General features: G+C 47.0%; 1 protein-coding gene across 1 annotated transcript in view; it reads right to left on the bottom strand.

The window, feature by feature from the left end:
• Positions 1-13,852, bottom strand: part of FAM20C (FAM20C golgi associated secretory pathway kinase) — a 55,806-nt gene extending 41,954 nt beyond the window's left edge. Inside the window, exons 1-4 of the mRNA XM_058815962.1 lie at positions 13,541-13,852; positions 12,564-13,253; positions 10,504-10,679; positions 1,940-2,018 (exon numbers count right to left, since the gene is read on the bottom strand). Of these exons, the coding sequence (XP_058671945.1) occupies positions 1,940-2,018; positions 10,504-10,679; positions 12,564-13,084 (776 nt within the window). The 5' untranslated portion in view covers positions 13,085-13,253; positions 13,541-13,852. The remainder of the gene's footprint in view (positions 1-1,939; positions 2,019-10,503; positions 10,680-12,563; positions 13,254-13,540) is intronic.
• Positions 13,853-17,848: the final 3,996 nt, after the last annotated feature.

Here is a 17,848-nt window from a genome sequence, read left to right as displayed (position 1 = left end):
CCTGTTCCCTGTTATCAGAGTGAATACAAATGCCTGCAAACACCCTCATTCCAAACCACTAATGTGCTCAGCCCCACTCAGCACAATTGCAGCAGTGCTGCTCCTGGAAGGTGCTCTGCCTGGAAAGCAGCTGCTGAGTGCTCCTTCCAGGGGTTTATGCACTGCAGAGAGCAGTGAGAAAAGAGGGGGTTGCTTCCCCTCAAATCAAGCCAAGGGAATGATTAAGACATCATCATTTTCTGGTTTTGTTCTAGTAGGTGGTAGTAATTGCTTCTACACAGGAATGTGGCTACACCTCTGTTGTCATCCATCATCTTGCTGGGGCTGTGCAGTGTGCAGTATTTTGATTTGACCTCATTAGCACTCCCAGAATCACAATGTCATAGCAATGACAAAGGCTGAGATTATCTGCATCTGAGGAGATGCACAAGGAGCATAGCACACAATGTGAAAAGCCAACAGTGCAACCACAACTCTGCCAAATACTCAAAGGCAGCCTGAATAATCCCCCCAGCTCTTGATTTTGCATGTGGGACAAGAAATGATTTGGAATTGTGCCTATATGCATCAAACCTGCAGATAAAGGGGATGGGCTCATGCCCTGGTGATCTAAACCCTCAGGGAGAGCACAAGGAGAGGAAGGGCAGGTGCTGGAGCAGATGCTCTCTGCTACCACCTTCCCTCTGAGCTGCCAGTATCATCTGTGCTTCCTCCAGCCTCTCCCAGGCAGCCAGCAATCCCCTGGAAACGTGGAGAGATTTGTGTGCCATTTGGGAAATGACACAGAGGCACTTGGCCTTTGCAGAAATGCCTTGTGCTCTCTGGAAGGTCACAGGGTTTTCTTGTGATTCCCAGGATGGAGGCACATAGGGAGGGTTCCTGCTCAGACTTGGGTTGAAGGAAGATCAAGCCAATTTTTTGACCCTTCTGGCAGTCAAATAAAATCAAATCAAATCTATACTTGTCTGAAGTCAATCTACAGCAAAATCTGTTGTGGAACAGGGAATTTCTCAGTCTTTAACCAGCAGTTCCCCCCTGAGCTGTGCTCCCCACTACAGCTCACATATTCCAAGCCTCCCATTCTCAGCTACTCTAGTTTTCTATGGATCATCTTAGAGGAAATTAACTGAACTTCCCTACAGTGGGAACAGAAAAAGGAAATGAATTGATGATTCCAGTGGTACCCATGACACAGATCCTGAATAGCTCCATTAAACACTTTGCAGCCCTGGGGGTCTTTGCTAAACCCTCTACAACAAGCACAGAGTCATTTTCCTTACAACACAAACACACAGGTCAGGATTCAGGAGTCTGTTTTATATCTGAATAATTTCTCTCATCTCAGTGGGATCCAGGCAGGCACAAATCAAGGCTGCACAATCCTGGTCCCTCCCTTTCTCTCCAGAGTCATTACCTTGCAGTACCACTCTTGGATAAACTCATTTTCACAGACTCAGCATAGACCCAGTGAAATGACTAATACAACTCTTTAATGCAAACAACAATAAATCAACTGATTAAATTCTAATTTATCAGACAAATACTCTTTAGCTCTTCCCAAAGCTGTTCTGAATCATTCCTCTTGTCTGGCCATGCTCCAGAGGAGCATTGACACTAGATAAAGCTCAGACCTATGGAATAAGTTCACAAAAGATAGAAATGCTGAAAACATCCTGTATTTATGACAGGAGATTTCACAGAGATCACAGTGAATCACATTCCTGAGAAGACTGTAATGTCTCTGAAGCCTCCTCAGCACCTCTTCCCAAGACCAGTCTAGCAGGACAAGGGATCAACAGACCCTGGAGCTCCAGGCTCAGCAGCAAGGCTCAGGAAGCAGACACATTAACCTTGGGAGATCCTACAGCAAAATTTAACAGCTGAGAAAATGGCTGCTCCACCACAATTCCACTTTAAATCACAGGCTTTTTAAACTTACTTCATTGGTTTGAACAATGCTTGTCCATAGTTCTGGAATGTCATGATCAGCTTCAGCTGGGTGCCTCCTGATTTCATTGCTGTGGGGGAAAAACACAAAACAGCTTTAAAATGAGACATGTGGATCTACTGACACTCATTTTCCTGGAAACCAAACCATATCTGGTTTTCTCTGTATCAGTTCAGCACTGTGGCATCAGAGTGATCAGGGTCACCCCAGTTGAGCAGCAGATTATTCAGCAGAGTAGAGGGAAGGGCATTGAGTGTTGACCAGGGCTAAACATGGATTGTATTTCCTGATAATTTTTGCCTTTTTCTGGCCATCATGGGCTCCATAAGCACCCCAGATGAACAGTACCCATAGGAGCAGAGAATTGGAAGGGCTTTGTGTGCTGTCCAGGACTAAACAGGGATTGTATTTACTGACAATTTTTGCCTTTTTCTGGCCATCATGGGCTCCATAAGCACCCCAGATGAACAGCACCCATAGGAGCAGAGAACTGGAGTTTTGTTTTCTCCATCTCTTGCTTTTGGAGTCCCTTTTAACAAGGGACTCACACTGGGAAGGGAGATGGGGCGCTCTCAGAGGCAGCTGCAGCTGGGATGTACAGCCCAGTGCACAGCAGACAGCTCCTTAATTAAAAGTATGAGCAGATACTGTGGCAATCTCTGATCTCTGCTGTGATTTTAATAACTGTTCCTGAGCAGCAGATATATGTAAATTCCCCTCCTCTGTGCACAATGGAAATGTAGCCAAGCCCAGCCATCACCTTCCAGGGATCCCAAGGTGGTTCATGCATGAGAGCCTGCTGGCCTGGCTCGGAGGGCACAGGAGGACAATGAAGGTGACAAGGACAGTGACTTTGGTCATCTCCCAGCTGGGAGCTAATGGGAATTTGATAGTCATTCATACCATTCTGAAACACTTGGACAATGTCACTGTAACAGCTGGATTATAGTGTTTTTAAAATTAGGATTTTTTTAAATAACATGTATAAGAATTCGTAAAAATGCATTTTACTTGATGATAAGGCTACTTAAAAAAGATAAACATAAGCTTCAGAAAACAGCTGCTTTTCTGCTGCCTCAATCACAAGCTTCCTAACAAATGAAATGACCTATAGCCTGACTCCTAAATGCACCTTTGTGCTGGGGAGGCCAGCAGGGCTGTGTGGATGAGTCAGTCTTTTAAAGATGCTGTCTAGGAATCATCAGATAATCAATCCCTTTCTTTGCAGTTCTGACAAAAGCCGTGTCAACTGGAGAACTACATAAATGTCAAGTTATCTTGCTCTGCAAATTCTGGCTGAGGGTTGCCCTTGTTCCACCTATGCAGCTGTACATGTTTTTTCTCTAACCAATGCCATTAGCTGCACATCTTTTTAATTACTCATCTCTGAGCCTTATCACTGATAGTTCATCAGCTCACTTTCAGCACTTGTAACCTATATTTTTGCAACAAAATGCTATGCAAATCTGGTCAGTGTAATTACACTTCTCCTAGAATAAAATCCCTCCTCTCCTGCTGTTTTGCTGATCCCAGCCTTCTCTCGCCTTTCCACTTTATCCCAGAGGAACAAATAAATAATTAGAAATTAAAGGGCATTAAGCAATTTGCACTGAGCGGGTAAAGCAGAAGCAGAGGGATTTCCTGGATTAAACTCCCCCCTCTGTGCAGGACAGGTCAGTTGAGCTGCACCTGAGGGCAGGAGGAGCACAAGGCATTTTTCATGCCCAGCTCAGGGCCTGAGGACAATGAGAAGCAGAAACTTTCCAGCCCAAACCCTGCCTGTGGTGCCCTGGAGCCATCTGTGCACTCTGGAAACAGCCCTGGTTAGTATGGGCAGCTGGAGCTGGAAACATGGAATTACACAATGGTCTGGGTTGGAAAGGACTCTAAAGATCCACTAATCTAACCCCCATGCCACCACAGCAATGCAAAGAGGGAAAAAAAAGGAAGTTCCAGCACACCCTTCTCTAGGCACAGAGCTTCAGATACTCAAAGGACTGGTTTCTCAGCTAATTAAAGCCACTCAACAGATAATGATTTTGTTAGCAGCCAAACTCAACAGCAAGGATGTCATCACCAAGCAGGGAGAAGCATGAAGAAGATTAACAATTCAGAATAATTCTTCCATGAGACACAAAAGCCTGGTTTCCTGTCAGAAGGAACTGAGCTGAAGTAAGACAAAAGCATCTCCCTCATCTTTTTAGATCCACCTTATTGTATTGCCTTAATTGCCTGCACCAGTAGCTTCACCCCAACACAAGTTTTGCTGGCTCCTCCACTGATGCTTTGGAACTCTGAAAGCAGAGGGGGACACTGGTGGGGACTGTGTCCCATTGTGCTTTAGGGCAGGGCAGGGTGGAACCCACATGGAGCATGGAAAATGCCCCAATGCCAGAGCTCTACCTTGGCTTCTCCCCAATGCCAGAACTGCCCCTTGGCTTCTCCCAATGCCAGAGCTGCCCCTTAGCTTCCCCCCAGTGCCAGAGCTCCATCTTTACTTCCCCTCAATGCCAGAGTTGCATCTTGGCTTCCCCCATTGCCCAGACTCACTGCAGCTGTTCCCACTTTGTCTGCTCTTCCAGTGTCACATCTGTGCTGGCCAGGCTAGGCAAGGCCACCCTCCACATCCAAGCTGGATTTTAACATGTAATCCCTGCAGAGAGGGGAACACCTAAGCCTGGACTGTTCCTTTGAGCTTGACCAGACCCTTGCTGTACCTGCAAACCTTGCTGTACCTTGCTGCACCTTCAAACTCCAGCCTTGGAGCAGCCCAGGGTGCCCAAATTTAGGGGGTGGCAATGCCAGACAAGAGCAGATGTCACTGGAGATGATCCAGTCTATGTCAGATCACTTCCCCTGTCCTAATTTAGCATCACATCTGCACACTGGCTCTCCTATGCTTTTCTGAGCTGTGCTCCTCATGTCCCTCTGGCCATTGTGGCCTGTCATCTTCCGGAGGTTTGTCCCAAACAAACATCATTTGCTCATCCTGGTGCCTTTATCTGCTGCCCACAGGCCATTCCTGAGGAATGCACAGCACCCAGGAGCAGCACACCCCATGCTCCAAGGAGAGCAGGATGCTGCAGCACTGCAGTCTGTCACATCTGTGATCAGCAGCCCCAGGGATTTTTACAAAAGCCTTGCAACACAAGGCTGTGCTGGCTCCAAAGGAACCACTAGTCACACTCTAAATTCACCTTTTATTTCTCTGAAGTATTTTAATATACTGTAACACCATAGGTCACAAACAGCTCTGTACAGGCTTTATAAACCTGCTAGCTCACAGCAGGTACTTCAAATCAAGTCTCACACAGCTCCTGGATGTACTGGCACACTGCTAAAAACAAATCCCAATGCCATCATTACTTTTCATCTTCAGGCAATTCAAAGCCTCTCCTTGCCCTCCAAATAGAAGGAAATGGAAAGCAGCATTAACCTTCCCTGTTAACCCAGTGTAAGGGCTCTAGGGTGTGATCAGAAATCTTCCTAACTTCAGGAGGCTTTGCAAAAAATTCCCTGAGATATCTTTTTGCTTGAATGTTTGGGATTAGAGTCTTGTCCAAAGATTAGTGAAATAGGTGGGATTCCTTCTGTTTTCTCCGGCAGACTTTGGATCAAGCCTGCAAAAATCCCCCTCCATTTCCATTTCTGGCTTTCCACCTCCTCTGCTTTGCTCCATGGCAGCCCTGATGCTACCAGCCTGTCCAAACCACATGGTTTTCTGATAGAGAGAGAGAAAGTCCCAACAGGATCTCTGAACTTTTCCTGATTCTTTTGGTCAGCAGCCAACAAACATTTTAAAATGTATTTAATTATGCAGGGCTAATGCCTGAGAGGTGAGATGCAGTCACAGCCTGGGATGCAGTTAACATCTGAAACAGAGGATGCTCAGATCCATTTTGGATTCCTATTTATAGATCAAGCTTAAATCTAACATAAACATGTTGATTGGCTTTAACAAGTAATGCTCTGCCCCAGGCTGGAGACATGGCCCTGTACAAGCTGTAAGGAACATATTTAAAAATAAATTCAAGCCCTCATCATCTCTTAGTTTGTCCTTGCTTGGCCAATTCTGCTAACTTGTTTTTAAAGGACTTTTTTGGACTTTTAGTGGAGAAAGTGAAAGATTTCTGCAGGGGAAGAGATCTGTGAAATTATTCTAAGGCTTTGCTGTACATTTTAAGTCCTCTCCTTTCATCTGGAATTGTACATTAAATCAATCTGTTGACTCTTGGCAGATTCATTGTTTCCCTAAGCAGTAAATCAAAGATGCTACATTTCATTGTTTCTTACAAGTTCTCGAAAGCCCTTCTTCCTTTCCTTTGGATGAGATGCTCACGATTTTCTTTAGAGCCAGAATTTATGTTCAATATTTAGAGTCTTGTCATTCCCTTTTCTCTTTTCTCTCCCTGCCTTGAAGCAGAGTCCACCTCAGGTAATTGCAGCTTTTATTCCCAGTGTGAGTAATCTCACACACTTGCTTTCTAATTACTGCCTGCACAAAGTGAAGGCATCACAGATTCACAAATTACCTCAGCCAGGTAGTCAGCTCTCTTTACAACCACAGAATTAAAGAATCAAAAAAGAATCAAAAAATAAGTCCCAGCTCCTCAGAGGAATTACAAAGTCTATAAAAATCTCTGGACAGCAAGACCAAGCCCACAGTGCCCCTCCAATGCCCCATGCCAGAGCTGGTGCTAAACTGCTGATACTGCTGCCACAATTATGCACAGACATCTTGTAAATATGCAAGAAAATAGCTAACTATGGTTATTTATGCATGCAATAAGCAGCTATGAAAGGCAAAGGAAATGTGCAATTGCCTGTGCATGTGCTTCTGAAAGCCAGGCTTCAGTGCTCAGTGGAAAAACAATTCTCTCTAGGCTCCTATTTATGGCAAGAGGAAATTTTCGGTGAATTAAATCAAATTAAGAGCTATCCCTTTATGCTGAACGAAATGAATAGGAAATATGTGTATATATAGATGCAGGGCACAGAAACAATCCCAGCCCAGGCCGGGGTAACCCTGTCCTTTCCCGGGCCAGCTCTAGGTGTCACTGTGGGAGCTGCATGCGATGGGATGGGATGGGATGGGATGGGATGGGATGGGATGGGATGGGATGGGATGGGATGGGATGGGATGGGATGGGATGGGATGGGATGGGATGGGAAGGGATGGGATGCTCCCTCCCACCCAGGGATTTGTTCCATTTAAACTTCAACATCAAGAAAATGTCACCTTGGTGCTCCCTGCTCCTGGGAATTGCTTCTGTCACCGTTTTCATTTTGAAACCCCACTGCACACGGCAGAGTGGTGTGAGTGGTGCTGGCAGATGTGGGGGCTCAGCCTGCTCCCCACTCCCACCCATAAATAATGCAGGGTGAGCAGAGAAATCACAGCGTGGCCAGGAATGCTGCTCTGCTGCAGCTTGGATCTAATTACTGCAGGTATCAGGCAAATCATCTAATTCTATTAGAGCCAGAGTAAATCTGAACACTGGCAAGAAACTGGATAAAGCCATATCCCATTTCACCTAATGCATGTAACCCTGTATATTTAATTGTCCTGCTTGCTAAAAGGAGCCTGAAGACCAGGCATTATCAAGGTTTCAATTTATTTTATACTCCTAACTTGACATCTTTCCAGCTGCCTTGAAAAGAATAAAAACAACCCAGCAAAAATTGACCATAAGGAAAAAAACCACCAAGGCTAATTAGAAGATAAGCAGGAATATGCAAAGAATGTAACAGCCCTATAAATGTCCTTTGGTCAAAAATATTACTCTTTATTAATCAGCTTACATGCTTTTGAATCCCTCTGCTGTTCTGCAGTAAATCTGAAAACTGGCAGGAATTACTTTAAAACATGTATTTTTAAACATCCAAAGAATTTGCAACATAAGAGAAGTTGCATTGTGCAAAAAGTAATTAAAAAATGTGTATTAGCAATATGCTCTTTATTTCTTCGCAAGCTGACAAAGCTCCTGGATCCCCACACGGTCAGGCAGTGTATGTTAACACCAAAATTTAGATCCTGGCATCTCCATATTGGCAAAAGTCCCCTCCCATTTCCACATACTTGATTTTAGATTGGGATTTATGTGTAGGAATCATTCCCTGTCAGTTCCCATAGCGGCCAACAACACCACCAAATACATCTCGTGGTTTAATTTATGGAAATTATCCTGATTCATTGCTAGAAACCATGGCTCTGTGTTTTTGTTAGAGGCATAAGAGGCCCTACCATGCTCTTAAGAGCCTTGTTCAAACATTAACAGAGACAATCCCAAAGGGACTTGCTAATAGCAACCATAAATCTTCCCCTGTGCTCCCATGGCCCTTTCCCCCCATTGATCAGAAAGCTCCATCAAGATCAGAATTAATGGAAAGCCCATGGTACATCTGTATGACACATTAGTGAAATCATGGCCCCAGGGAAGCCAATGGCAGAAACTTCCACTGTCGTCACCAGGGTCAGGATCTCACTCCCATTTTTTATGATAACAATTCTTTGCTGCTGGGCCAGCTGAAGCAGGGAGAGGTGAAGCCACATGCCCAGAAACACAAGTGAACACCGAGTCCAGAAGATCAAGTGAAGAGTGAGCACTAAACTACTATTTTTGCTCTTATCTCCCTTTTTTCCAGCTTTTATGTCCCTAATCCACCTCAGCCACCCCCTGCTCTGCAGGATGGACAGATTCCATGGCTCGAGCACTGCTGGATTTGCTGCAGACCTCTCCTCCTGCACAGACAGTGCAGCTGAGCTCTGGACTGCTGGGGAGGTGAGCAAAGATCAATACTCAGCAGCCATGTGGTACAAACTGCTGCAGACAGTGCTCTTTGTGCAAACCTCAAGGGATGGCTCTGTTGGCATCACCTCTGCCCTCTGGGGACAGCCTGGGCACTGCTCTGTGTCTGGACAGGGATGGGCACAGGCTGCATCTGTGGATGTGCCCAAGGAGCAATGTTCACTCACATGTTACCAAGGGCTGGCTCAATCCCCATTTGCGTGTACCACCAATATTCCAAAAATTGGTGGGTATTGAGGTGTAAGGTCAGGAAAGGTGAGGGCTGTGTCTGGGGGAAAATCACCCAGGTTGTGTCCATACAGTGCCCTCATCACCCTCCAGTGCAGAACAGAGGAGCATGGGCAGTCTGCTGCTACCCGCAGTGTCACCTCTGAGCTGGGGAAGGGAAAACACATAATGGGCTTAATGGGCAAACATGACCCCCTAATGAACCTGATCCAGACTTTTGGGGACAGAAAACCCATCACAGGTTAATAAACAAGCCCATGTTTGTCCTCTTTCCTGAGCTACAAGTCCACTGGACCCTTGAATCCAACATGTGGGATGGCACCTGGGTACCACAAATGCTTTATTCAAAGTGCTGCTCCAGCAGAGCTGTGCACTGAGCACAGCCAAGATTCACTGGGCTGAAGGTCTCCTGTGGCATCCTGCACTTTACACCTACTCCATCCCAACCAGCTAAATCAGCCCACTGCTGATGACCAAGGATCTCCTTTATTCCTGCTCAGCAGCTGCTGTGATTCACACAATGGAAACTGTAAACCTTCGGGCTGCTTGAGCTATTCTTGCCCAGACCGTTTCCTGCTGAAGCCAGGGGAATTTTTGCCTTGCAGGGTTAAAGACCTGCTGACCTCATCCCACGGTGCCAGCATACCATCAGCACTTTCACAGAGCTCCTGCTATTTCATCCCTCTGAAAGGGACTTTACAACTTTGTGGTCAGCACAAGTAACTCCATTTTCTGCCTGCTGGATGGAAAGCACTGCCTGTGCTGCAACTCCCTGCCTCTGGAAACCATGGGGTGTGCACTTGTTTAGTATCCCAGGGCTTTCATCTGAGGTTGTGACATTTCTTTCCCTGTGCAGCTACACAGTTAATTCAAGAAGACACACGTTGCCATTAAACAACCCTGCAGAAAAGCCCCGAACGGTGTCACCTTGTTTAACCAGAGCCACAGGCTGACATGGGCACATCCCTGTTGAGGATTTAGAGGCAGAGCAAACAGATCTGAGCTCTGCTCATGAGGAGGCTGCCCTGCCTGGAGCTGCTTGCCATGCCTGGGGAAGCTGCAGCTCCTGCAGCCGCAGAGCCCGCGGTGCCACCGCAGCCACTGCAGGGCAGCCTCTCCTCCCCTGGCAAGGCAGGGCTGCCAGGCACAGCCTTGTAAGTAATAATCAGCCAGAAATACAAATCTAGCTGCTGTCTGCTTCCTGCCATCCCCCCTTCTTTTTGTTTCTGTCAGCGCATTTATTTTAAATAACTGAAGAGGGCACTTTCAGCCTGGTCGTGACTAAAGGATCTCTGACACAAATGGGGTTTGCCTCGCTGGCAGACTTGGCAATTATTCAGGTAATACAGAGCTGGAATTATCTCTTTGTGTTTAGCAGGGAAAATGAGCAGGGAAGTCGGAAAGCAAAGTTGCAGGGATGCTGGAGAGAAGCCATGCAAAATATCAATACTCAAACAGCAGTGACATCCTGAACAAAGAGCAAATAATGATAAAAAAATAGCATATATCCAAACATACCAACACTGGTTATCTTTTGGGAGACAAGGTCTTGCAGTAAAGCCTCAATTGCAGGATTATGTCTGGAATACAGCTCGTACCGATTAATGCCAATGTGGAATTTTAACCAGTTTGGGTAGGAGTCTATGGAGGTCTCTCCAGTTGGCAAAAATTCTTCATGATGATCTTCATTTTGCCTAACACCAAAAAAAAAAAAAAAAAAAAAAGAGCAAGAAAAAAACCCAAAGTTGAGGAGAAGGAAATAATATTACAGTTTGTAGCACTCATCAAGAAACAGGGCTTCAAAATGTGACAACTTGGAAAGGCAAAGAGCTGCAGAAGGGAGAGAGATCCTGGGTTCCTCCCTGCACCAGGAGCCTTCTCTCACCTGGGACCAGTGGGGAGATGGATTCCCACTTCCCCTCATGCTCACTGACTTAAATACCCATGAAAGTCAGGAGCAAAACTCAGAGAGGCATCACTGAGAAGGGCAGAGGCCCTTCTATAGCAGAAACACAGAGCTCAAGTTTTACCTTGTGTTTACGTTGCATTATGCTGCACACAGCTTTTACAGGTCTGACTCAAATATCGGCATCATCCTGAACCTTTATTTAACAGGGGACATGGGGCAGAAAACCAAGATTTCAGCAGAACCTGAGCTGTGGTACCCAATGCACCCCTCCCCTGCTCCTTCTTAAAGAAGGATAATGAGAGAAACTGCATCACTCTGAACTGGCTGCTAAAGAAGAATTGGCTGATCTTGCCCCTCCCTGAGCAGTAGGAACCTACTACAGCAAAGAATTAACTAAAATGTTCACTACCTTCTGAAATTCACTTTAGTTCTGCGAACCTTGGCTGCAGCCACTAAGGAAAATATGTACAACAGGCAGCTGCATTGTGGATATCATGTTGATTTCACTCTTCGCCCACTGAACAGACTAACCCATATTTTGATCCAGAGTTCTCTGTGTTTACAGTCATCTCCAGATGTTCAGGCATTTGTGACTTTTTTTTTTTCTTTCTTTTTCTTTCAGAGAACCCAAAACTTTCCAGGTTATTTCCCTTCACAGTCAGTTAGGATTATTAGATGGAATGGGCCTGGACAATTCACATGCTCATAGGGCGGAAATCAGAATTATTTATCCTCTCTTTCTAAAGGTTTAGATCATGCTGGCTGCTCTGCAGCTTGACAGAGCTTTTGCACGGTACAATGCAGCTGTTTAAACATTACAATGTCAGTGTGTTTGGAAGAGGGTGCTGTTGTATTAGACAACCCTTTTGATTTTTCAGTCATTGAATTTCTCAGCATTTCTTAAGAGCCAACAGGGCATACGATTCACAGAGGCAACTGACTGCTTTGAAGGCTGGAGAGCAGTGGAGGTGCAGGGCGCTGGGAATTAATTGAGGATGAAAAATGTAGCCCAGATCAGATCCTGAAAGCGGAAATACCTGCCAGGATGAATGCCTTTGTGGCACTCGAGCCTGCTTTGGACAAAAGTTAATGTATTACTGTCTGGCCTCACTGCTCAGCCCCTTCACCTCTGGGTGGGAGACTGGGAGGGTGCTGGAGAGGAAGGCTCGCTGAGAGCTCACCCTCTTCCTCACACCGTTCTGGCAGCACCTTCCCCGGCTGCAGCTGCAGATGGGGCAGACTGACCCCTTGGCCTCAGCGCTCCAGCGCTGCCGCGCTCCCGTGTTTATTCTGTATTTTGGGGCATTTCTTTTCCGAAGGAACACGACTGGACGAGCCTGTGAACGGCTGCTCTTTTTCCCGGTGACCCCGAAACGCTCCGTGCTTATTCTGTATTTTGGGGCATTTATTTTCCCAAGGAACACAACCGGGCGAGCATGTGAAGGGCTTCTCTTTTTCCTGGTGACCCCGAAACGCTCTGTGTTTATTCTGTATTTCAGGGCATTTATTTTCTGAAGGAACACAACCGGGCGAGCACGTGAACGGTTGCTCTTTTTACCGGTGACCCCCAAACCCCTCTGCCCGCTTCCACCCTAAAGCCACGACACCCTAAATCCCGCATTCCCACGGAAAGGGGACGCGCCACGTCGCCACCCGCGGTCCCACTCACCACTCGGGCTGCTCGGCCGCCCGCGGGTTGAACCTGATGTCGCTGTTGACATTGAAGAGGAGGTCGCCGTCGGCCAGCGGGGGCAGGGCGGCGCGGTACAGCGGGTGCTCGAAGAGCGCGGCCAGCGGGGCGGCGTTGCCGGCGGGGGGCGGCGGGCGCGGCGCCCCGGGGCCGATCAAGCGCCGCGCCCTCCCCGCCGCCGCCGCCGCCGCCGCCGCGCCCCCGCCGCCCGCGCCGCCCGCCGCCCGCTCCGCCGCCGCCTCCCGCGACTGCGACGAGAGGTTGGAGGCCGGCTCGGCGCTGAAGTCCTGCAGGATCCGCAGCGTGTGCTTGCTGGGCCAGCGCGGCGCGGCGGCGCGGGGCGGCGCGGCGGCGGGCGGCGGGCAGGAGCAGCCCGGGCGGCTCTCGGGGCCGCGGCGCTCCAGGCGCGGCAGCAGGTCGATCATGATGTGCATGGTGCAGGCGACGAGGAAAACCATCAGGATGAGCACCCGGAACTTGCGGACCAGGAGCATTTTCATGGCCGGGGCGGCTGATGAATTACCGGGGGAGGGGGAGGGAGGGGAGGCGGCGGACAGAGCCCCCCCGGGTCGGGAAACGAGCGATCAAGTCAATAAAGTTACCTCCATAGGCGCCGGGAAATAAACAGGCTAAACCCGATAGGTCCTCATGTCTCAGTATCATCAAGAACTTGGAAAGGGGGAGGGAAAAAAAAAAATAAAAGAGAAAAAAAAAATTAAAAAAAAAAAAAGGAGCTCCGGACCGAGCCTTTAAAATCAACAGGAAAACAATGCCAGCGGCATGGTAATATAGAAAGCCATCTGTTCACGATTTCTCCCTCTTTTTATTACAGGGATCACAACAAACAGAGAAAACTGGCTCTCGGAGAGAAACCGGCATCAGACACAGTGGCCGATTAAATAAAATTTTTAAAAAAATGGAGAGGAGGAAGGGGAAAAGAAAAATATTAAGAAAACCTGTGCAGAAAGGCGACAGAAGAAAAAAAATCATCCATAATATTTGGCTGTGCTGGAAACGCTGACTCCTTTCCCTTGGATTTGAGCAGTGATGCAGCAGAAGCGCTCCCCGCTCGCTCTCGCTCCCTCTCTTCTCTCAGACTCTTTAAGAACATTGGCTGGAAAATCATTTTCTTAGAGCGGTTCCAGTTTCTTCATCCATCGCGTCCAGTGCTTGGGAGAGATTAGTAAGTTCAACTGAGATCGAGTCTGGGTGGCTGCTGTATCCGAGCTGGGCTTGTGCTTTGGCTTGGGTTGGTTTTTTTTGGCTGCAAAACTGTCTGATGGCACAACTGCAACATAAAGGTTAAATATGGCACAGAAAAAAAAAAAAAAAAAGAGGGGGGAGAAGGAAGGATTAGAGGAAAGAAACTAATATAAATCAGTAGAGGTTCTTTTTAGCGAAGAGATCTTTGATCTCTGCTGGGTCTTACAGATCTTTCTTTTAAAGAGAGAGAGAATGGAAGAGAGAAGGGGGGGAGAGAAGGAAAAGGGGGAGAGATCTTTGGCAGGTGCAGAGTGAAAACCTCTTTCAGCTACACTGAATTCTGGAGACTGGTTGGACTAGTAGCTCTGCAGCTCCAGCTTTCAGTGGGTGTGTTAAATATTATGAGCGAGCCATGATTCCTGCCTTCCTCACGTCATAGTTAGGAGATTGGCTAAATAAACGCTACAGTGATAGTAACAGGAAAACCTCAACCAAAAGAGAGTTTTTTTTCCCTCCTCTCCTCCCTCCTTCCCACCCCCTCCCCTCCTTTTCATTCTACTGCAGCTCCAACTGGGGCAAGGAGAGGGCGTCTGTTCCACAAAGGTTTGGGTGGAAAAATATATATATATATATATAAAGGGGAAAAGGAGAGAAGCGGTAGAGGAGAGAGGGATCGGCAGGAGCAGCACAGCGGAGCAGCAGCGCGGTGTGTGTGTATGTGTGTGTGCCAAGGCTGGCATCGCCAGTGGCGCATTCATTGCCCGCTGCGCTCTGCCCCGCCCGGCAAGGGCAGCCCGGGCAGCCGCTCCGCTGCCCCTCTGCCCACCCCGAGATCCCCCAAGCGGGGGTGATAACCCGGCAGCGAGCTGCCCTCCCTCCTGCTGGCTCCGTGCCTGGTGGCACAGCGGGCTGATGGAAGGGTGGCCATGGGGCCAGCACAGCCCCGAGAGCGCTGCTGGCAGCGCTCCGACAGCGAGGGCACTCAGGAGGAAGGAACGAGCTGTTCCTGGTTCTTCAGGTGATCAGGCATGGATGCTCAGAACTGGCAGAATCAGGCAGGAACTCGGATTTCTGTCTTTGGCCAGCGTTGTCCTGCATTCTGTGATCCATAGCAGGGCTCCAACAGCTGCTGAGTTGGGCTGTAGGACTGAGAAGGATGAAGTGCTTACCCCGACCCACCACCACCTTTCCACAGAATCATCTCAATGCTGAATGTGGCAGTCCATTTTTCCCTGAATTAAACCACATCAGAGTATTTCCTTTCCTTAAAAACTCTTTCCTTACCCACCAGGCTCCATCCAGCACTGTTCCCTCACTGGCACTTCTGCAGAGTCCCGTGCTTTGCACTCCTCTGGAGCACATCCATGCAGTGTTAGTGTCACCCTGTTTTGCACATGGGAAATCGCTGGCTTTCCAGCAGGAAAAAACAGATTGATGAACCAAAAAAAAAAAAAAAAACCAACCCAAAAAACCAAAAAAAAACCCCTCCAAAACCAAAACACCTAACAGGATTATGATCCTATAGACTGCTCTGCACCTTTGTGGAGAGACAAAACTTGCTGTCCTAGAGAGACCTTGTGGTCGCAGGGTTCAGAGGTACAACTGGATCCTTCAAGTACGGGTGTACTCAGTCACAGAAACACATTTTGCTACAGAGCCAGAAGCAAGGCTTTCTGGTTTTTTCCACCTTTTTTCACCAAGATCAGCTTGGATAAAGGCTGTCTGGACATTGACTACGTGGCTGATGGCAGCGAGGGGTGAGTGCAGGGTAAGTGGTTCCCTGTGTATCACTTAAGTTACACTCTGCTGTGGTTTTTTAAGGAGTTCTGGGGGAGCTGTTTGCAGCGCTTCAAGCGAGGATAGATAAAATAACACATTATCTCCTTTAGCAAGGCACAGTAGAATTTGTAAGTTGCAAATTTTGGCTACATTTTCTTAGTGTTGGCTGTACTAAAACTAAGGCCTGTGGTGTTAGAAGAGGGTGAAACTGAACAGCTCTGAGGCGAAAGTTGCAAATTACTTAAATGAGTTCTTTAAGTTAAAGTTGTTTGAATTTACTTTACAGTAAAAGAACATTGTGTCAAACATGTTGTAACTCCTTGTGTAAGAGCTTTGTAATGAAAGGGAGACTGGCTTTGAAATATAATGCAAACAACTAGATGTAGTTAATTACATGACTTTCAAGAGGTGAAAATGACAATACTGTGAAAAAGTAACTAATTCCTCTAAACAACATGTTTTTGTTTTCATCAGTGTGACCTTTAGTGCACATTGGCTATTTAGTTAAGTATGGTTTCATCTAAATTGTGTCTGCCTGTAAACTGAATCTCCCTGTCTCCCACAAGCTGTTTATTCCTTGAGCCTTTTCAACATTTGAGTTTTATCTCAGGATGTGAGATTGATAGATGTACTGTATTCTGTTCTGTAACTGGCCTTTGTGGACAAGTTTTGCTTGGACCAAAGTGCCTCAGAGATGTGAATAAAAGAGTGAAAGGGCTGTCTTATGTCTCTGTATTTTTTTCTTGACTTCAGTATCTACAAATGCCTTCAGCCACTGATGGGTCATCTGTGAAATGAGATGTACTGGCAGGTTGGTGAACTCTGGCAGAGAGTGAGCCTGTAGCTTTGCTTTGGACAATGGGAAATGCATATTTCCTTGTTCCCTGAGCCTTTCTTCCCCTGTCCTGAAGGCTGGTAATGCTTAGCACCAGCAGTGTGTTCCAGCCCCTCTGTGCCTCTCAGCTGTGCTGATTGGTGCAGCCCAGGGGATGCAGCCAGAGCTCAGCTGGCTCTTCCCAAACCCTGTGGGCTCCCCTGTATCCCATCTCACAAGGAGGATGCCAACACACCTGTTTTCTTATGTGAAGAGCACAGCCCTGCTCCTGTCCTGCAGTCACTGTGCACTCTCACCTCTCTAAATCATCAGTCTGGGGACACAGAATTAGTGCCAAGGTCACATTTGCATTCCATGGGGCTGGCAGAGAGCCTGGGGTTCTGGCCAGGGGGATGGGAACAGAAGGATCTGCTGGCTTGGGAGGGCTGAGGTGGCTGTGGTCAGGAAGCCATGGATTGTTGGTGTGTGAAACCACTGGGAGAAGTCAGGAGTGGGCTGCAGGGCAGAATAGCCTGGAAATTGGGCAGCAGGCAGGCTCAGGGACCAGGTCTGAGGTTTTCCAAGGCTGGTGCAGCCTCCCAGGACAACCTCATGGGCAAATGTGGGCTTGGTACAAGAGTTTGTGCTTGTGCTGGGATCTGGGGTTTCAGTGATTCACCTCTGCTAGGGAAGATTTCTCTTTTTCTGCTGCAAGGAAGAAATGGGGATTTGTGTCCCTACATTCCTGCCCAGGTACTGTGAGACCCTGGCCCCTTCGCTTCCAGTGCAAGTGCAATATTTGCATGCAAGTTACCTCCTCTGGCTTCAAATATTTGCCTTCAAGACTTGCCTTCAAGACCCAAAATTTTTGGTAACTGCTTATTATTGTTCAAACAAGCTTTTAAGTACCAAACTTGTGTGCATAGAGCCACAGGGTTTTTGTAATCATGACTGATTTGGACAGCTGTTAGAAGATAGTTGTTTATCATTTAGTTTTCCAAGTTGACTTGGTCTTAGTAAAGAATATTTAAATATTTCTCCTTCACTAAACTCTACACCTTCATATGGAATTCCAGTATATGGCAAAGAGCTTTCTATTTCTGCTGTGCTGTGTGTTGGACCAGCATTACCCCTGTAATTTCTGGCATTATGTAAACAAGAAAATAATAAGTTCCTAATGGAATATTATGACATCAATAAGTCATTGCATACAGCTCATTTCCATAATATAAATGAAATCAAGTCATTCACATCAACTCTTTCTTTTATTTTTGGTCATTGAATTAAAATCTTTCCTCTCTTTTATTGAAGTACTTGAATGTTATTGGGAATTTCACATTGAATTGCTACAATCACAAGCCAGGATTGCTTTGGATCTAACAGGCTCCTTAGTTTGGTATTACAGATTGGCATTCAGCACTTCTTTGCATGTTCTACCCTTGCTTTTATTTGATAATACAATCAAGAA

The sequence above is a fragment of the Ammospiza caudacuta genome, chromosome 17 (assembly GCF_027887145.1).
Source record: "Ammospiza caudacuta isolate bAmmCau1 chromosome 17, bAmmCau1.pri, whole genome shotgun sequence".
NCBI lineage: Eukaryota > Metazoa > Chordata > Aves > Passeriformes > Passerellidae > Ammospiza > Ammospiza caudacuta.
This window is presented reverse-complemented; position numbering and strand designations above follow the sequence as displayed.